At 44.0% G+C, this 19,493-nt stretch overlaps 1 protein-coding gene across 2 annotated transcripts in view; it reads left to right on the forward strand.

The window, feature by feature from the left end:
* The window catches only part of MYO5B (myosin VB), a 148,950-nt gene that overhangs the window by 78,102 nt on the left and 51,355 nt on the right, over positions 1-19,493 (forward strand). For both annotated transcript variants that reach the window (XM_055698330.1, XM_055698329.1), the window contains exons 14-17: positions 341-424; positions 6,058-6,207; positions 6,875-6,972; positions 12,403-12,489. In XM_055698330.1, coding sequence (XP_055554305.1) covers positions 341-424; positions 6,058-6,207; positions 6,875-6,972; positions 12,403-12,489 — 419 coding nt within the window. The remainder of the gene's footprint in view (positions 1-340; positions 425-6,057; positions 6,208-6,874; positions 6,973-12,402; positions 12,490-19,493) is intronic.

The following is a 19,493-nucleotide window of genomic DNA, read 5'->3' on the forward strand; positions in this document are numbered from 1 at the left end:
GTTGATTACCTTACAAGTTATTCAGGAGTGGACAAAAGAGCATATAGAGGTACTGATGATTGTTGCATTTTTACCCCTGTTTCCGTGGAAGTGTGGTTGGGTCCCATACAGAGCAATTTAAGGACTAAGAAGCAATCTGTGTTTGCAGTAAGGATTTTTGCTTTAATTTAATTAACTTTCTTTGATAAAAAGTGACCTTTAAATTCCAGTTGTTCCCCCATCCTCCTCCCTCTCAGATTTTTCAGGTGAACTCCTGACACTGGGGGAGTGGTGGGACACAGCACCTTGTCCCTGTGTGGTTGTGCTTTACCCTCTGGGCTCTTCCTTTGTCTCCTGTTAGGTGGAATACCAGAGTGAGGGATTTCTGGAGAAGAACAGGGATACCGTGTATGAGGAACAGATCCACATCCTGAAAGCCAGCAAGGTAAAAGCTAAATTGGCGCTGCCACTCTCCAAAACGTGGGCTCTGTACATGCATCCCTGTGCCGTGACACAGCATACTGTGTATGTGAGCATGCAGGTGCCTCCAACAGCTAACAGCAGTGAAAGAGGCAAATAAACAGTGTGTGGAGGAGGGAGTAAAGGGGCAGAGGAGGGTGCTGGGGGTTATGGTTGCACCCAAGTGTGGATGTGCATGGTCCTCTGCTCTCCTCCACCCTGGTGCTGGTATCCTGTCAAGATGCATCACAAAAATCCTCTCCAAACCTGCTGATGGTCTTCTTTCTTGGTCACAGCAAAAATTTGGAACAGCCAGTTATGGGGCATTGTAAATCCCATTTAACTCTTGTTCAGAGCTCCCCGCCCATCACCTGGGCACTGAAGGTGTTCTTAAAGACATGTGGAGCCACAGGGAATCCTGGGGTTAAAAGCCATGATCAGCAGTGTAGTTTGTGGTGCTCTGTATTTGTATATTGTATATGCTGACCCTACCACCCTTCTGTATAAAATCGGCTGTTACCCTTACTGTAGTCCATCATACTTGGCCCTGCAACTTTTAATTACTTTAATAATTAGTATGCAAAAAAAATAGAGTCAATATATGATTCTGGAAATGTAACATGAACTCTGAGACATTCTCACTGCTGTAGAGGTATTTTACACTACTGCCAGTATGTAATATTAACAAATTAACACATATTGATGGCCATGCTCACTGTCATTTCTGTATTACAAGATTTTGTGCCATGTACCTTTGCTCTCCTGAGTATTGTGCAACCGATTTGTTGACTTGTCATTGCATCAAGTGCCAGCGGAGACGTATTGACTGATCTCAAATACCAAGTCTCCTGGTAAAGAGCTTTTTGGCACCTGGGGTTTAAAGTCTCTGTTAGTCCTGAGGGCTGTGAACTCAGTGGGCTGTTGGAAGCAGAAAAGGAGTGGCTGCGGGGCTCTGCAGGCTTTGGCATGGGTCGTGCCTGCAGTAAGTGAAGTGAGCACTTGGCAAGTGGGCTTCGCGTTGGAGACCTTACAGTTGCTTGTATGACCTGAGCAGATTTTACATTGACTTCCTTACATGGCACTCTTCTCCATGAGCACTTGGGTGCTCCATCTGCGCTTGAGGTTGGGTTAAAAGTGTCAGTAACACAGACATCTAAGGAATTTAAAGTCCTTGTTGTTTAAAAGCAGACCAAAAGTTCCTCCCTGCAACCTTGAGTCTTTCATTGTCAATTAATGAGTTGAGACTTCAAACAACATTAACCCTTCCGGGGGCAGCTCTCTAACTTTTTAGGAAGTTAATATGAAAATCCAGCCCTGTGGAGTCCAGCACACCATCCAGCAGCCAGAATCAATACTGCATGACTTTGGGGCACCCTTGTTTCCACCAGACCTTGTCTGTGTTGTAGGGAAGGAATATATCTGCTTTTCTCCAAACCATTTCAAAGCCTCACCCAGCATGGGCCAGCTTGTTAACTTGCATTGATTATTTTTTAATTTTTTTTTTTTTGCAGTACAAATTTTGAATCCCCTCTGCATGTTGCAAGCAGATGTCTTGTGTATCCAGATTTCTTCTCTTCTTGTCACTCTCCCTTGAGTTTACTGCTGGCTGTGACCTTCCACATGCCATCCTAAACAAGGAGCGTGATGAGGGGAGATGGAAGTACTACTTTTAGGAGCATTTTAAATGGGAGTTTGTTCCTGTCAAAGTTATGAGAGATGAGAATCGGAAATTAATTGAGTATTGTCAGTGGCTTTCCCTTGTCTCAGCAGTGAATTCATATGAAGATGGCAAGATATGCAGTTTTCTCATCTCTGGGGGTAGTTGGGAGTCTAATAACTGTGGAGCTGGGCTTTCATAACACCCAAATCAAGATCTCTGTGCATTTGGGAAGCTCACAGCTTTCCTAGGGTAAAAACTGGGCATGATTAGAGCTTATTAGAAATGCCAGGTAACCTGCAGGAATAATTGATGCTGTACAATTAATTATTTAGCCAGTGCTGAACATGCTGTTGGGGGTAGTGCTGCAGAACTGGCGGTGCCTGGTAGGGATTTCAGTTTGACTTCTCTGCAGGGGTGCAGAGGGGAGCTGTAGCTCACTGGAGTGGTGTGTTGTAGAGTGGTAGGGACGGTGCTATTCCTTAAAAAAAGAAATGGAAAAAAAAAAATACTGACATGGGTATCTCACTTAGGGACCATAATATAATATCACAGCAGGCTGGGTTTCAGTTTAATTAAAAAAAAAAACAACAAAACCCAAACCCAGCTCCTTGCAACTGGCTTGCCTGACCTAGAGAGCCATTAACGCGTGTGCCTCAGGATCAAAGATCTGGGTTTACGTGGCCTACAAACTAAGCTAGTGCTCCTTGGGACCAGGCGTTAGGACCTTCTGGATTCACAGTGGTGGCTCTGTAGGTGACACCAACATCTGCATATGTGATCCAGCTTAAAAAACTCTCAAATGCACTTGGTTTGAGAGTTTTTGTTTTTTGTTTGATGAACTTCTGCCTTTGAACCATTTCCTTAATGATGTGGAAGCGGTGGCTGTTGTCAGCCTGTGGCAATGCTGTGCTGTCCTGGAGGGAAGGGCAGTGCTTCCCTTGCCAGTAGCATCCTCATCCTCTTCATCTTCCTGCAAAACTTCCAAAACCTGATCCTCTGCTCTTGCTTTCCCTAACCCCGTTGGCCAGTAGATTGAGTTAGTGTGGGGTTTTTTTTTCTCTCATCTATCATGTGCCCTCCAGGTGATAAAGAAATAAGAGATTTTTTTATTTTGCTGTAAAAAGCAACCTGGTTTCTCTGAACCAAAAAAAGTGGCAGTGCCAGTGCTGAGTCTGCTGCTCAGATGTGCTAATTTGACTAAAACTTAAACATCTGCTGCAAAAGGCTGTGCCACAAGGACTTTGTCCTGTACTCAGGATCAGGCCTGCATACAGTATTCACTGCCACCTTCTTTATATTCCCATTAAAACAGTACACAGAGGAAGGGGAACACTCCGTTTAACATGGCAAGGACTTAAAGTGCATTGCTGATGAAGTGTTCTTCCACCAAGGCAGAATTGCTTTCTGCTAATTAGAATGCAATTACTGCCATTAACAAGATTGTGAAAGAGACTTTATAAAAATAGCAAATTAGTTTTGTTAGGGCTGGTCAGCTAAAAGAGTTGAGAGTTGATGTTCTTTGAATTAAGAAAACTGATTTGAATACTGATCAAAACTACACAGGCATGCTGTCAAGATAACATATTCCAGTTCTCTATAATGCGAATAATGCACCAATGGTTTCAACTCCGAGTTGGGAAGGAGGGATCCATCCTTCTTGCTTGTCCCCCTGCATCTGTGGAATAGATCCTGGGCTGCTAAAGATGCAAAACTGGTGTAACTGGGATCATTACACAAGGTGAAAGCTCACCTCTGCCAATCTTGTGGAGCGTTTGCCTGGAGGCAAGCACTGCTATTATTAATAGCAAGTGGATGGAGGGGTCGATGGCACTTCCAGCTATGTGCTGAGAAGATATTTTGAAACCTGAAATTACAGCTGGGATTTTGCTGCGTTATCAAGTGTGAGATAGTAGCGTGTGGAGGCTGTTGGATGACTTCCAGCATCAAGCATGTGCCCCCCAAACATCCCATGTTTGCAGGAGTCAAAGCACCCAAGACAGTGACATGTCATTGAAATACAGCAGCTGTCAGAATGTTTTTTTTGGAGGGGGTGTAGAGGGTTAAGCAAAGAATGCACAAGCCTTTATTCTGGTGGGAGTTGAGTGAGCTGCAGAGATAAAAATAAAAGCTGTGAGTTTGAAGGAGATCTTTAGTAGGTGCTGTCCTAGAGTCTGCAAGCAATTTGCTAATGCAATGCAAACAGTTTCCTTCCCACAGTGTTATTTAGGCTGCTGTTCTAGGGAGCTGTGTGAACAGCCTGCAGGGCTGGGGCTGGAAGCATTCCTGTCGTAGGCCAGGGATGTGGCAGAGCGCCAGGCAGCTCTTCACAGCAGGCTGTCTGTTAATGTCTACAAAACATTAAAACACTACAAAAAACCTGCAAGCCATTAATGGAAATACAATCAAGTCTGGCTTTTGTAAAAGCCTGGGACGGAGGCAAGAGCACTGTGCAGCACACTGCTGCGTCATGTCAGTGGTTTTGCATGGAAGTTTTGGGCATAGCATGCCATGGACAAGGGAAAGGTGATGCTGATGCCCTCTCCTACAGATGCTCCAGAGTGTGTGTTGCTGGTGGTGCATGTGCCACTGGTGTGGCACTGGGCTGGAGCCCTGCTCAGCTTGGTAAGAAATGAAGTTCTACCTGGTGAGAGTGGTTTTTCTTACATTTCACAGAACCATAGAATGGTTTGGGTTGGAAGGGACCTTAAAGGCTAGCTAGTTCCGAGCCCCTGCCCTGGGCAGGGGTGCCTTCCACCAGCCCAGGTTGCTCCAAGCCCTGTCCAACCTGGCCTTGAAGGCTTCCAGGGATGGGGCTTCTCTGTGTAACCTGTGCCAGCACCTCGCCACCCTCACAGTAAGGAATTTCTTCCTAATATGTAATCTAAATCTACCCTTTTTAAAGTTTAAAACCATTAGCCCTGATCCTATCACTACAGGCCTTACTAAGAAGTTTGTTCCCTACTTTCTTCTAAGCCCCCGTTAGGTACCGAAAGGCTGCAGTAAGGTCTCCTCAGAGCTTTCACTTCTCCAGGCTGGACAACCCCAGTTCTTTCAGCCTTTCTTCACAGCAGAGGTGCCCCAGCCTCTGATCATCTTTGTGGCCTCCTCTGGCCCCGCTCCAACAGGCCCATGAATTAAGAATTTAAGAATTTACTGTTTGTATGTTAGCGCAGCTGTGGCGGGAGCCAGTGTGGGTGCATAGATGGATTAGAGATGTGAAAATTTAACAGCCTTGCTGAACAGATCAGGTTTATTGTGACTTAGTATTTATGTTCCCCATGCTAGTGCAAAATTGAATATCTTATCCTTTACAAAACAAAACAACAAAAAAAAAAGCATCACTGCATTTGCCAGCTCACCTGTTCTCCCATTTATGAAGTGGAAATGCTGTTGCTGGCTTGCCAGAAATCCCAGACTTCAGGGATCTGAGGCGCTAAATGTAGTGTTTCCAGGGCTGCAGAATGGTGGTCCTGCTGTCACCTTGCTCATTCATGCTGAAATGCAGGTAATTAGTGTGGAAGTGCTGGTGTCTCTTAACTGGAAAAGCAAGGGTGCCTCTGGGGTCCGTGGTGGGAGTGGGTGCTGCCTGTCCTCACGTGGAGACCCCTGTTCCTGGGGCGTGCACTGTGCTGGCAGCATCCTTGCTGTGGTCAGGACTGGATCAGTACTTTGAAACGAAACCTGGGAGCAAGAGTCACCTTGCGTTCATGAGGTTTTGTGTCTTGGACAACACCTCATCCTCTTTTTACTTTTTTTTTCTTGTTTGAACTACAAAACAGAATGTCCAGTGGTCCTGCTGATGTGGTTTATATAGGCAACGCTTCTTCCTTTCGCTTTTATTTTCTTTTTCCCCTTCCTGGTTGAAGATGGGCAAAAAATGACCGGAGCAATGTGACTTGGGTGGGTTCATTCAGCAAAGCACAGGGCCAGAGGTGCTCAGGCATTGTCTTTTGTTTTAGGATCAGATGGTAGCAGACTTATTTCAAGATGAGAAGGATGCTGCACCCACCACTTCCATGGGAACGGGAACATCCAAAATCAGTGTCCGTTCTGCCAGACCAGTGATCAAAGCTGCCAGTAAGAAGCACAAGAAAACGGTGGGGCACCAGGTAACGTATGACTTCAGTGGGGTCAGTTAACAGCAGGAGAGCTGGGCAGGGGATCCAGATAGATTTTTACAGTTAAGATCTCATTTCTTCAGTGTGAAACAGATAAATAAAAAGTTGTTTGGGGGTGGGGAGCAAGGAGGCTTTCCTGTGACCTGTCTTGTAGGGTAGGGACAATTTGGCTGTGGCATTTTGGGCACCTTCTAGCAGTGCCTCTGGAAGAGCAAGCTTGAGTAGTCTTGACTGGAAGCAATTGAAACTAAGGAGGGTGGAAGCCACTTTGGGATTCACCGGACGGTATCCCAGTGCACTATGGTGCTCATAAATCAAAACAATTTGAGAAAAAGAGCGTTTTTCCCCCTGTGTGGAGAGTCAAGCAGTGTAACAGAGACCCAGATAGGTTGTGCAGTCTCCACCCTTGGAGATTTTTTAGGACCCAACTGGGTAAAGTCCCAAGCAAATGCTTATTGCTTGTACCTCATTGAGCTGGAAGCCCTCAACCCGCCAGGGTCTTCTCTGAATTGTTCCTGTATATGCTGGGCTGATGGGGAGGTTCACGCTGTGTCACGTCCAGAGGCTTGCACCGCAGGTGGCTTGCAGCGCCTGCCAACTTGGGTTGCATGGTACGGCACCTTCATGCCTCCTCAAAACGAGTGGTTTTGTCTTTCAGTTCCGCAACTCCCTGCATTTGCTCATGGAGACTCTGAATGCGACCACGCCGCACTATGTGCGCTGCATCAAGCCGAATGATGAGAAGCTCCCCTTTAAGTGAGTGGGCTTTCAGATAAGCAAATGTGTTCAGCCTTGTAGCAAGAGTGTGCTTTGGACCTTTCCTCTTGCCAGAGTTTTCCCGCTTGTAAAGTTGTTCCCGTAACTGGAAGGTCCCTGTAGTTTGCTGGAGTTAATTCTCTTGGGTTTCATTCATTTTATCATTATATCATTATTATATATTTATTTATATATTTAATTTATGCAATAAGAACTAATGCAGGTCCTAGTAATTCATAGATACACTCTGCTAATTCTGAGCATCCTTGCTTTGCAGTAATAGGGTCTTTGTACAATTTCATCATAGAATCACTTTGATTTAAATAGTTAGAGTACTAAACCGTGAAAAGTAGTAGAGAAAGGTGTGAAAGAGTGGAGATAAGTAGTGTGCTTGCAAAATGGCTTGTAAAATTTATTAAAAATGTCTTGGTGCTTCCAAAATAAATGTGGGAAAAGTAAAGATGTGACTTGTATCAACTTCAGGCAGGTTTCCAGATGAGTGAACAGCTGAAGCAAAAAGCTAGTCTTGATCTTCCTCTGTAGTTCAGAGCTGTATTGCAAGCTGCAAACACTGTGGTCAAGTAGCTGTTAGCCTTTTTTGACTTCTTGGCAATGTATTTTTACCCAGTTTTGTGCCCTGTAACTCCAAAAAAGCTTGGCCATTAGTATGCAGGGACCTCAAAGATCTCATTGTGATGTCTTCTAAAGACCCTGGCATAAACTGCAGGTGGTGACATTTAAGAAAGTGTTATGATTGTAACTTGTAAGCAGTGAGGCATTGCCCTCCAGCTGATCCAATGCAACCTGAGTGCTCCCAGTGAGCATGATGCCACCTCAGAGTGAAGAGACGGCTCCAGCATTGTCCTGCAAAGCAGGACTAAGCATCCCTGAACAGGCTTACCCTTGGCCATGACATGCTGGTGGGTATGTATCCTCCAGGAAGCTTCCCTGGCTCCATGCTTCTCCTGCTGCAAACAGCAAAGCAGAGGGTATTAATAGTTAGAAGAGATTCAGGAACTGGCTTGCAATTAACTGATTCATTAGATGATTAGTTAACAGCTCTGGAGAAGGCTGGCAGTGCTGGGATGGTGGTTTCTGTGGTCTGTTGTATCAGTTTCATGTACCATTTTGTAGATATTGGAGAAGCTTAGGGCCTTAGTCTCATGTTGCCTATTGCAGAGGTTGTCCACTTAAATGAAATTCAGCATTACACTTTTTGTTTGATTGCTTTCTTTAGATAAAGCACAAAAGTATTTTCTAACTTTCTGTAGTGGGAAGTGTGGTAGATGCTCTGCATGGTGAAATGGCTTCACCTTTCCAAAGGGTGTTTCCAAGACTCCGTGTCCCAAACTCAGTTCTACCTTCAGCCCATCCTTCTTCACTTCTTTGCCTTTAACTTTGCAGTTCAGTTTTTCATGTGATGCTCAGGATACAGTGAACATAATTTTATAAATTTGCAACCTCCTGCTTGTCAAGGTGCAGTAATTACCTAAATTAACAAAGTTGTACTTCTAAGATGTTATGGGTAGCAAATACCAGGAGGGTAATTCTGCTTGCGTCTGCTCGCAGTCTGTGGTAACTTGGTCCAGTGCGATGCTCCCCACTGGCAAATGTCAGGATTTGGGGAACAAATAGCAAACAAAAATAGACCTAAGAATGGTCTGGAGGTGCAGTATGTAGGTGCCTAGCCAGCAGCATTGCAGGAGTCGCTGTGGTCTGGAAACTACGCAAGAGTGCTTTGGGTTGGGGTGGTGGTGTCACATCCCCATCTACAAGCCAGAAAGCACTGGTTTAGGTGTCTTGTACTGGGGGCATTTCTGCAAGAGGTTATCTCCCTCCTCACTCATCATGGACTGCTTAATTGAAATTATGATATAGAAATCTTGCTCAATGTTGATCTTGCTGCCACCAGCTTTGAGGAATTTGTATCCTTAGCATGGTGTAGAATTGTACGGCACAGGGACAGTGGGTTTTGACATTGATGATGTGCAGTTTTGGCCTTGCTTCGGCAATGTGCAGCTGAGATCCTGCAGCAAAGAGTTAAATAACTTTGAGGGAGTACAAGAAGAAACTAGGATGAGACAGAAACAAAGCAGGAATGTGATCTCGCCTCTAGAAGATAAGGAAGCAGCATGAGCAGTAGAGAGTAGCCTATAGTGAACAGCGCTAAGGGAAGCATTGTGTGAATTTGACTGATTACTCAAACTCTATTCATAAGCAGCTTGCTGAGTTGAGAAAAAATGTACAGGCCATAAAGACTGAGAACGGGTTAACAGACTGGCTTTTAAGCCTTGGGTTAGGGGTCTGGTTACAAACCATAATCGAAGGAACATTGATGGTATTGACAGTATTGTTAGTCTTAGTATTATTTGTTCCTTGTTTGTTTCAATGTTTACAACAAGTGATGAGTAACTTGATCAAACGCATGTTTAAAACAAACAGGATTTGGATTGCTCAAAAACAAGAAGGGGGAGATGCAGGAGGGGGTCTGGGAAGCAGGACCACAAGTAACAATCAGTTAGTTGAAAGGAATGTGCTTGAGCTTGTGGGCCGCAAGCCCTGGTGATAAGGGACGTGAGAAATTACTGAAGGGTATAGAAACAAGGACTAAGTATCAAGTTGAGACTATACAAGGAATAAGGCGGTTGGTTTGTCAGCTCGCTCAAGGACGTGGCGCAAGAACAGCAGAATTGTTGTCTTTAACTATTGCTGAATTGCTAAATACCTAGCGTGAGATCCTTGCGGGAGTTGCCACACAGTTATAGAATAAGCAAGTTTTTGAACCGATCAAAATAAGATGTAACAATTGCTTGTGTGTATATGATCATGATATTAAGCTAATTAAAGTGACATTTGCTTGCATCAAGCTGTGTCCTGTCTCTCAATCACGGCAGCGTGGCTCCAGTAAAGTCTATTTGTTTATATGTACAATTCAGAGAATATGGGGCTGGCTGTGAATGAGTCTGCATTTCAGAGGCACTTGTGCTGAAAAATACACGATGCTAGGAGGCATTAGTGAAGAAACATCAGTGGCACTGCTCTAGGTTAGCACTGAAGTATCTTGTAGCATGCAGAACAGTTGGTATTATGTTCACTGTTCAGTAAAAAAAAACAAATACCTTTTTCTTTTTCTAAAACATAACATTTTTCAGCTCACAAGAGCATTAAGGTTTTGCTAAAATGAGATTTAGCCCAAGAAGAGATGGGACCTAACAGCAGCCTTCTGGTACCTACAGGAGCTACCAAGAGGATGAAACCATGCCCTTCACTGTGGTCTGTGGTGGGAGGACGGGAATGGATAGCTACAAATTGACATGAGAGGTTCAGATGGAGATAGGGAAACTTTTTTTTTTTTTGCCTCCGTGAGGACAGTCTATCAGTGGAGCAGGCTGCCTGGAGAGGTTGTGCAGCCTCCATCTTGGGAGGTTTTCAGTCTTTGACTGGATAAAGCCCTGAGCTATAGGTCTGCCTCTTAACTGCCCCAGCTTTTGAATATAGGAGGTTGGACTAGAGACCTCCTAAGGTCCCTTGCACCCTGTATTACTCTCATTCCAACTTTAAATCTTGGTGCAAATGTAAGCTTTGTTTTGTAGGAAGGTGAGGGCTATCAGAACTCCAGCCTGGAGGAAGGATTAGCACCACACAGTGGCATTTGCTGCATCTCACTGCAGGCTGGCTGCGTCTGAGGTTGATCCCTTGTGGAGGGAGAAGACTTCAAAGAGAGAGGTGCAAGGGGAATGCCTGACTTCAGCTTGTACCTTTGACAATTTTCCTCCCAAATTCTGTTTCAGGCAGGGTTTATGATCTCTTACTTGGGTTTCCAGGCCAAAAGCAACTTGTCACGTGCTTCTGTCTGCCATGGCAAGGAAAAGGCGTTCATAATAATGTGTATTGTCCTTTTAAACTCTTTTTTCAGCTTTAGTCTGTAGCTGGAGTTGTGGCTAGAGAAGGTCTTGGCTTTCTGTGCTGATAAATGACTGCAGCCGCTCTGGTTACTGCATTTCACCCCACTGAGCAGGGCTTGGCTGTGTTGCGGAGAGCTCCCCTTGTGTACAGCACAGATTGCCCTGGGATCTTCCAGGACTGAAGCTTCTCCATCCATCTACCAGTCCTGTTTCTTATTTATTGTTATGGAAACTGTACCCTTGTGGGTTCTTCCTTGAAGTGAGTGACAGCCAAAACTGATTTTCCACTCTGTGTCACGTTTGTGGTGTTGTAGTGAATAACTTACTGTAGACTTGACAGATCCAGGGAATTTGGAAATGCACGAAGTAGCAGGGGACTGTTTCTTATGCTGCTTTTGCACAGCAGAGGCTGGGCAGAACTATTCATTCAGGTTGGGCTTTCAGGAAAGGACAAGCAGGTACCCAAGATGCTTTTGTTCCTCACCTTTGTTCTGGAAATCTGACACAGTTACGGACATCTGCATCATATGAATCTAAGCTTGATCCATCAACCTCTTCCAGGGTCCAACATCTCGAGCTGAAGAGCTGGGACCTCTTTGTGCCTTCGATGTCAGGGGTGGAAGGGTGGATAAGTGATGGGGGATGCTGGTACTTGGACTCACTCACTCTCTGCAAAGATAGGCTGATCTGAAAGTGGGTTCATGCCAGGAACCAGAGAGAGCACAGCTCAAGTACTCAGCTGGAAGTTGGCACAAAGTTTGTTGGCACAAATTGCTGATGGAAATGAGATGCCAGTGGTAAGGGGTTGTGCCAGCTAAAAAGAGGAGGGCAGGCAGCTGGGAGCAGAAATACCTTGAATTTCCACATGATGTCTACTGAAACATTTAGTCTGGAACATGAATGCTGCTGTTCTTGGTAAACTTAAAGATTGCAAATCTGTGGGATCTGTTAATTACTCTGTTTTGGTGGAAATGTAATAGGTCAGATTTATTTTGCTGTTGAATGTGATTTTATTCTGGAAATATATTGTTGCCCTTATAGCTGCAAAAGTAATACTGTCTTGCTCGTCAAGCAGCTTGTGGTGGGGTAACCTCTTCCCTCCTTAATCATAATTGTGTTGCTGTACACAGCTGGGTAGATTATGGCTGTAGAGACTTAATTGTAACAAACTGTTCTCTCATCCCAAGAGTACCACTTGGCATTGATAATAGGGCAATAGCGAGGTCTGTTGCACTTGAAAAGCACAATGTCTTGTGACATGGAGTGAAAATGTGTGACATCTGTGCAGCCTGTACCCAAAGCAAGGCATGGGGTTTGTGGTTATGCTGAGGTTTGCAAGGGAATGGCTGTGGACAAAAGCTATCCATGGATGTGTGGTTTCTGCAGCCCCTGTACTAATGGTGAGGACAGAGCTCTCTACCACAAATCAGAAAACAGTTCCTGTCCCCAGAAGAATCATTATCAGCTTGGTGGTTGACGTGGTTCCTTCTCACTGTGTTAACCTCTATCCTAAATATAATTGCAGGTTTGATCCGGTGAGAGTGGTACAGCAGCTGAGAGCTTGTGGAGTGCTGGAGACCATCCACATCAGCGCAGCTGGCTTCCCGTCCAGGTACTGTGCTGGGATTTGGTGAGGCGTGCTACTGGTGTGCTTTACTCGGCAGGTTCACTCGTTATCTGGGGAGAGGGAGGGAAAAGAAAACACTAGTGTTTTCAGGACAAACAGGTTTTATTTACATTGGTTTATATCCAGTATAGATTTTTCCCTTTTTAGTATTTTTTCTCGTTTTGCAAGACCCCCATTAAGTCCTGGGTTCCTCAAGTCAAAGAGATTTGTTATCAAGTGATGAGCTGCAGAGTGAGGCTGCTGGAGGGTTTGTTGTGTTGTGTCCAGCGCTTCAGCTGGTGCTTTCAGTTTGGTCCTCAGAAGTAATTTGCTGTGGTGAAATCTCTGAAAACACTGGTGCATGGCAGATAAAGGAATCCAGCCGTGATCCCATATGGAGGGGGACAGCAAGAAGCAAAATAACAGCTCTATATCCTCTGCACTCATCTTCCCTGGAAGCAAATATTGCCCTAGAAGACTTCTTCACTGCTTGCCTGAAGCTCCCCATACATAAGCTCTTTGCAGTGTACAGTTTGCTTTCCTTTCTGTGGTTTGGTTTTGGTTTTTTTTCCCTGGCTTTGGACACCTGCTGCAATAATCATTTCAGCCAAAAAAAATTTCATTATATTTGCAGAGAAGGAAAATAAGGGTTGTAAATTATTATTGGAGACTTTCACTCTGCACATCCAAAATACATCAGGTTTCAGACTCTTGCATCTCAAATGGAAAGGTTATAGGTGGTGTGGCTCTTGCTGATCGCGATACAAAATTCAAAAGAGGTTTTTAGGGCCTAATAAATCAGAAAACAAACTATAAATAAGCCCTGAAGATGACAGGGACAAATAATTCTAAAAAAAAATAATGCATCAATTGCATTTTAGTGCAGGCAGCTTTGTGTTAATGTCAGCATAGCCATCGGCCTTTTTATAAGGAACAAAGGAGTTATAAATATGCTCAGTAAAGAGTTGGCTAAGTGTGATGCTGAACCTCATGAGAAACTCCCTGCCCTGGTTTTTGGGCAGGTGTGTGCTGCCTTACCAGTTACTCTCATCTCCAGCGCAGCTGCAAAGATCCTCTGACAATTGATGGCAGCTTCTGCGCATTGACATGAGGTGGCTTTGCTGCACCAAACCTCTGTTGGCCAGTGACCTCCATGGATGGGCAAAAACTGGTGATGGGGATCTCCTTAGCCAGCTGAGCTCAATGCCTGAAAAAGAAAAAAAGGGGGAAACAAAAAATAAAAAGTTTAATGGAAACCAATTTCTTTCTCTCCTCTGCCAGCGTGGGAGGGTGGCAGAGGTGCGTGGAGATTTGCATCCTCATGTTGGAGGTCTGGCCCTGTTAGAGGACCCAGCACCGCCTTTGGCTCCCACCTCTGCAGTCTTCAGGGCATTTGCGGAAGTAACAAAGAAAAAGATGCTCTTAAGTTCCACGGCAAAGTAGTAAAAACCAGCCCATGGGCTGGGTCTTCTGTTATCTCTATTGGAGTAGCTGCAGGGCCGGATCTGTTTGCCTACTTGCAGTAAAAGCCCTAAAGCAGTGCAACAGCTGTGGTTTCATTTGGAAGAGGCCACAGAAAGGCAGTTTTGTGCTCACTAAGCCAAGTGGTCATGTTCCCCTGGTGCAGTCTGCACTCCTGGCTCTGTGGCGGTGGGTCCTGGGGAGATAGGGGGAGCTCCGGCTTGAGGGTTGTCTCTAGGTTTTGCTGCTGGTTTTAGCATACCTGCAGGGATACCCTCTGTTCCTCTCCATTCATTGTTTTCCTACAGACTTGCAGCATTTTCCCGTATCTGCTCACCTAACTGTATTTTAGACCCTACAGTACTAAAATCGACATGTAATTAGTAACTGGGGAGGGGGAGCAGAGAGGAGGAACCACTGCAGCACCTGGAGACCAGACAAGATCTATTTATGGCAAATAATTGACTGGTACAAAGACTGCTTCATCCTGAAAAATGCAAAAGTGATGCTTTCAGCTCTGCTTGCACATGCTTTTGGTTATGAGATCTTTTTCCCAGGACACTAAGAATAACAGAACTCTTCCATCACCGCAACTTGTCAGCTTTCTTCCTCCAGGGCTAAAAAAAAAAAGGGTGCAAACAGCTATTTGAGCCTTTGAGAGTGACCTTCTCCAATTCAGTGTTTGGGATGCTTCAAGGAGAGGTTTGGGTTTTTTTTCGTGGGTTTGTTTTTTGGGTTTTTTTGTTTGTTTTTAGTTTTAGTGTTCCTAGAAGATAATTTTATTCAGGAACAATTCTGCACTAAATAAGATACTCACTTTGGGTTCAGGTATTCTTTTACCCTCTTGGTCATAGAATTCCAGTCTTGAAAATCCAGACCTAGGAGATGGACAACTTCATTGAAAGATTCTGAATACTTGGTATATTTGAATTTGCTTTATAAACCAGCTTGGGAAAACCCGCTTCCACAGGATCTTATTTAGTGGGAAATGTAATAGATGTTTTAGTTCCTTCTGCATTTTTACATCCATGCAATCTGTCTCAGTTTTCGTCACAGTGAGCATTGATTATTCCTCTGTATTTCCTTATATTTTACAGATAAGTCAGATTATCATGATTGATTAAGGATAAAACCAAAAAGGAGGGTCACTGCTTTAAATTTTAACCATGCATGAAGGCTGTAAATTTAAACCACTTCAAATAATAATGGGAAACTTAACCTTTGTGAGTTTTGTTTCACTTCAGTGTAAGCAATTCACCTGTAGAGAAACGAGGATTTTTCAAAATGTTTTATCTCAAGAGGAGGTTTTTTTTTTACGGAAATAGGAGAAAATGTTCACTTTCATCCTGTAGTATTTACATCTAAATATTTTCCAGCATACTGTCACTCTGAGTTACTCTTCTCAGATGTGGCCTTGGGTCAGACATGTCTGGGTAAAGCCACCTTCTGCTGTTACTTCATTCTTCTCCATCACAGTTACTTTATGACTTGAGGAACTGAGTGTTTTGAGGCTTTGGTAATTTTTATCTTTTTTTACCTGGTTCCTTTAAGAAAAAAAAAAGTTTTAATATAATTTTTAGTGTCCTTCAACCCATGTAAGTCATGATGTATTCCCACTGAAAGATGAAGCCTCACACTCTGCACTTCGGGTATGCCTGGCTTTATTTTATCATTTCCATGGTATGCTGTGCTTTGCCGCTATCTCAAGTAAATGGGAATGAAAACGTATCATTTGGTTTGAAATGTATTTGTTCGCGTGTACGTAAATGACTGTGATGAATGGACTGTCTCAGATGTGTAGATAGTAAATCTGTCAGCTTGCATGGGTAAAGTATGGAAGATGTCTCTGTACTATAAAACCATTCATCTTCTTTATAGAAACTGGCTACGTAAGGATTAGTCTATAGAGAATTAACTGGTGTAGATTGCCATTAGTAACAAAATATTCTTTAAAACAAGGTTTTAACTTGCATTTTGTCAAAACTCTCTGGTTCTGATGGTTTCCAGTCAATGGTACCACATCACTAGACTCCCACTGTGCTGTCACTCTCAGTAATGTGGTCTTTGCAGTCTTGCTGAAACACTCTTATTTTAGTTGTTATGTATGAAATTTATTGTTGAAGTATTCTTGGCCTTTGGCTGCTTCCTGTGGTTGCTGGAGCTGACTGTCAGATGCAGCATCTTTGTATCAATTCCATATAAAATCACAGCTGTTAAACTCTATAAACATTAAACATTCGTAATTGAGATGTATCGTGGGCATCCTTGGATATAAATTTATTTTTTGATAATGTGTGTTTAGCTGTTGTGCAATTATTTCAGGGAAATACAAACTATAAATGACTGGCTACTAGCAGTTCTGTTTACCCACTCCCCCCACTCGCAACAAAGGTGTAATATGTAAATAGCAGGTTTTTCCCCCCTCATTCAGCTCTTTGAATATATTCCAGCTAATTTCAAGCCATGCCAGTGTGCATGTTTCAGAGCTAATTGAAAGGCAAATCTGTTCTGCTGCAGTAAACAAGGCAAGAGACATTTTCTCTATGAACCACAGATTCTAAAATAATTTAATGTCAAATCTTGGCTCAGATATTCAACCTGTGTGCCCCCAAATAGGCCTTGGCTCCTATAGAATGACCCATAAAGCCCAGCTCCTTACGGAGATTACTAAAATATTGATCCCTTCAGAGGAAAGTACCACGTGATGCTGGTGGGATTTCTTAACGAAGCCAGGTTTGCTCAGCACACAGTTGCTAAGATGATCTTGGGTGATGGGGGGCAATGGATTTATTTTCCCTTAATGGGAAAATTCTGCATTCAGTTATTTTAGGCCAACAAAAAAAGCCATATTATGGTGAAGTCATAAAAGTGTCAGACTCTTACTATATTCCTTTCAGCTCTTCATTCAGTGCCGCTGAAATAATGTTACGTAATCACCCTAAAACAATAGGTTGGAGATGTTTTGGGCAGTTTCTGACTGCTTGGAGAGGTGCTTTTCAGAGGCTTCCTTGGGAGTAGAATTTCACCCTGTTTCTTACTCAAGCCCTCCCTTTAATTGCATGGTTGTATTAAATCCAGCTGGCTCTACAGCATGAGAGCTGCTCTTGGGTTCGTAGCCCTGTGATTTTGGGCAGGAGCAGCTTGTTTGCTTTGCACCCGGTTGTGGCTTTGTGTAAAGCATCCAAATCTTGTTTTTCAAACTGCAGATAAAAGGCTTAATCTGTGGGATGTGTTACGGTTTATTCCCTCTGTCTAATTCCTAGAGATGACACAGAAGTAGGTGAGCTGACCAAGTCTGCTGCTCCTGCCCAAGCCCTCAAGCATCCTGCTTGCTGCTCAAGCCCAGGGAGGTGGTTTTTTCCACAGGCATAAGTTATTTTCCTGTGTCCTTCCATTCCTTATATTGCCTTTTCCCTTTAGTGACCTGTGCTGACTTCAAAGCAAACAGTGTTTGAGTTTGACAGTGCTTGACCTTAGCTCTGAGATTATTATTATTTTTTTTTTCCTCTTGGGAAAGTTGAGTAGTATCTGTCTCATCTTTCGTGCGTCTTTCTTCCTCTTAGTTGCACAGGTACGAAAATTCTCCTGTTTACAGCCCTTTGCCTACCTGTCTGGATCTTATAACTTGATAATTACAAGGTATTGTATTTATTTAGTGGTCCTTGGTGGTTTCTGGCCTCCCAGTACCTAAAGGGGGCTTAGGAGAAAGATGGGGACAGATTTTTTTAGTAAGGCCTGTAGCAATAGGACAAGGGGGATGGTTTTAAACTCAAAGAGGGGAGATTTAGATTAGCTATTAGGAACAAATTCTTCATTGTGAGAGCGGCAAGGCACTGGCAGAGGCTGCCCGGGGCAGCTGTGGGTGCCCCGTCCCCGGCAGTGCCCACGGCCAGGCTGGGGCTGGGACCCACCTGGGCTGGGGGGAGGTGCAGGGGGTGGCCGGGGGGGCTTTAGGGTCCCTCCAACACAAACCATGCTGTGATTCCAACTCCTAGCAATGAGAGGTGCCCATGCTGTGTGTTTTGTGGCAGCATCCTGAAAACCTAGTTTCTGCTTTTAATTTAATACCTGTCATCGAGTTGAACCAAGGTGTAACCTTCCTGTAATCTCTCCTGACCTGCTAAGTGCTAGGGTAATGTGGCACATCTTCTGTCTCATGCTAGGAATCACTTTGTGAACAAGCAGGAGGGAAATATATTTTCTTCTTTTTTCCTTTTTTTTGTTGTTGAAGATGTGGATGTTGAACCTTTAAAAAAAAAAAAAAAGTCATGTATGCAGAAGAATGGGGGGGGGGGGGGGAAGCGTGTGTACCAAAGCATTCAGCTTTGGTATTTCTGCATTAGAGAGATCTCCTGTGTAGGGTTGGGGGATCATGTTTGTTTTTCTCAAAGCACGTAGTTGTAAGGTAATTTTATACTGCTTTGAACCTGAAGTTGTTTAACCAGGCATGTTATATTAAACCTGAGTGCTTTAATTGTTCCTTTCTCTGGGAGGGATCCTGTAACAGCACCTATGAACCCATGCAGTTTTCTTTTGCTTGTGAACTGGGACTGCAAATATTCAGTGAAACTCCTGAGCCCCCATGTAGCAGAGCTTTTGTCTTGATGTTCTGTGGACAGTAATACAAGCAATGTGATCTATCTCAGGACTGTCTTCTGCTAAATCAGTGAGAATGGTGAGAGCAGCAAAACAGCCTGACAGCAATCAGTGAGCTTATTCCCTGCCACTTCCAATGTCTTGTGTGAGACCTAATCCTAATAAGTGAGTTATTTATATTAAAGATGGACTCAGATAGAAACAAGTAGAAAATCAGTTTTTACCACCTTGTGAAATGAGAACAGGCTCCGAAGAAAGGCCCTCTGTGTAGTGACTTATGATCTGTTTTTAAGGAACTTCTGCAGGTGTCTGATTCTTGTTTGAAGCAGCTGCAGGATTTTGCCACCTCTGTCTTGGGGCAGGAAGGTGATGGATTTCGATGCTTTCTGCCCAGCTTGGACCTGTGTCCTCAGTTACATGTTGCCTACCCACCATCTGCTCTTTGCTGGAGGAGCCTGGGTGGCACTGCAGGATGGTTTCTTCCTCTGAATAGCATCAGTTAGGAATATCAGTCCCTAAACTGACTCTTGCAGGTTAATGGGAATACCCCTTCCTGGCGTTTTTTTCCTCCCTGCCTGAAGCTCTCCCTGGCCTGAGTAATACCTAAGCCAGGCAGGAGGTCTCCAGCATCGCGTGCTTGGCTGCGTGCCTCGGGAACTGTGTGGTTCGCTTCTCCCATTTCATTTGGGTTTGACTTGGAGCTGCGTAAGCCTCAGATGTGCTTAAAATGAACGTGGGTTTTATTTGCACAGTGCGAAAGGATGAGGTTGCAGGTACAAAATGGGAAATGTAATTACAAATCCAAGGCACCTAGAAGCAAAGAGAAAGCACATTAAAGCTTAAACCCTACATGCCACAAGCCTGTAGTCTTGCATGTAATCTTTGTGCTTAGTTTTTCTGTACCTCTCCCCAGAGAGAGCTCCCCCTTGCAGGTTTTTGTTGGGTTTTTCAGG

This window comes from Falco cherrug, chromosome Z (genome assembly GCF_023634085.1).
Source record: "Falco cherrug isolate bFalChe1 chromosome Z, bFalChe1.pri, whole genome shotgun sequence".
Taxonomy (NCBI): domain Eukaryota; kingdom Metazoa; phylum Chordata; class Aves; order Falconiformes; family Falconidae; genus Falco; species Falco cherrug.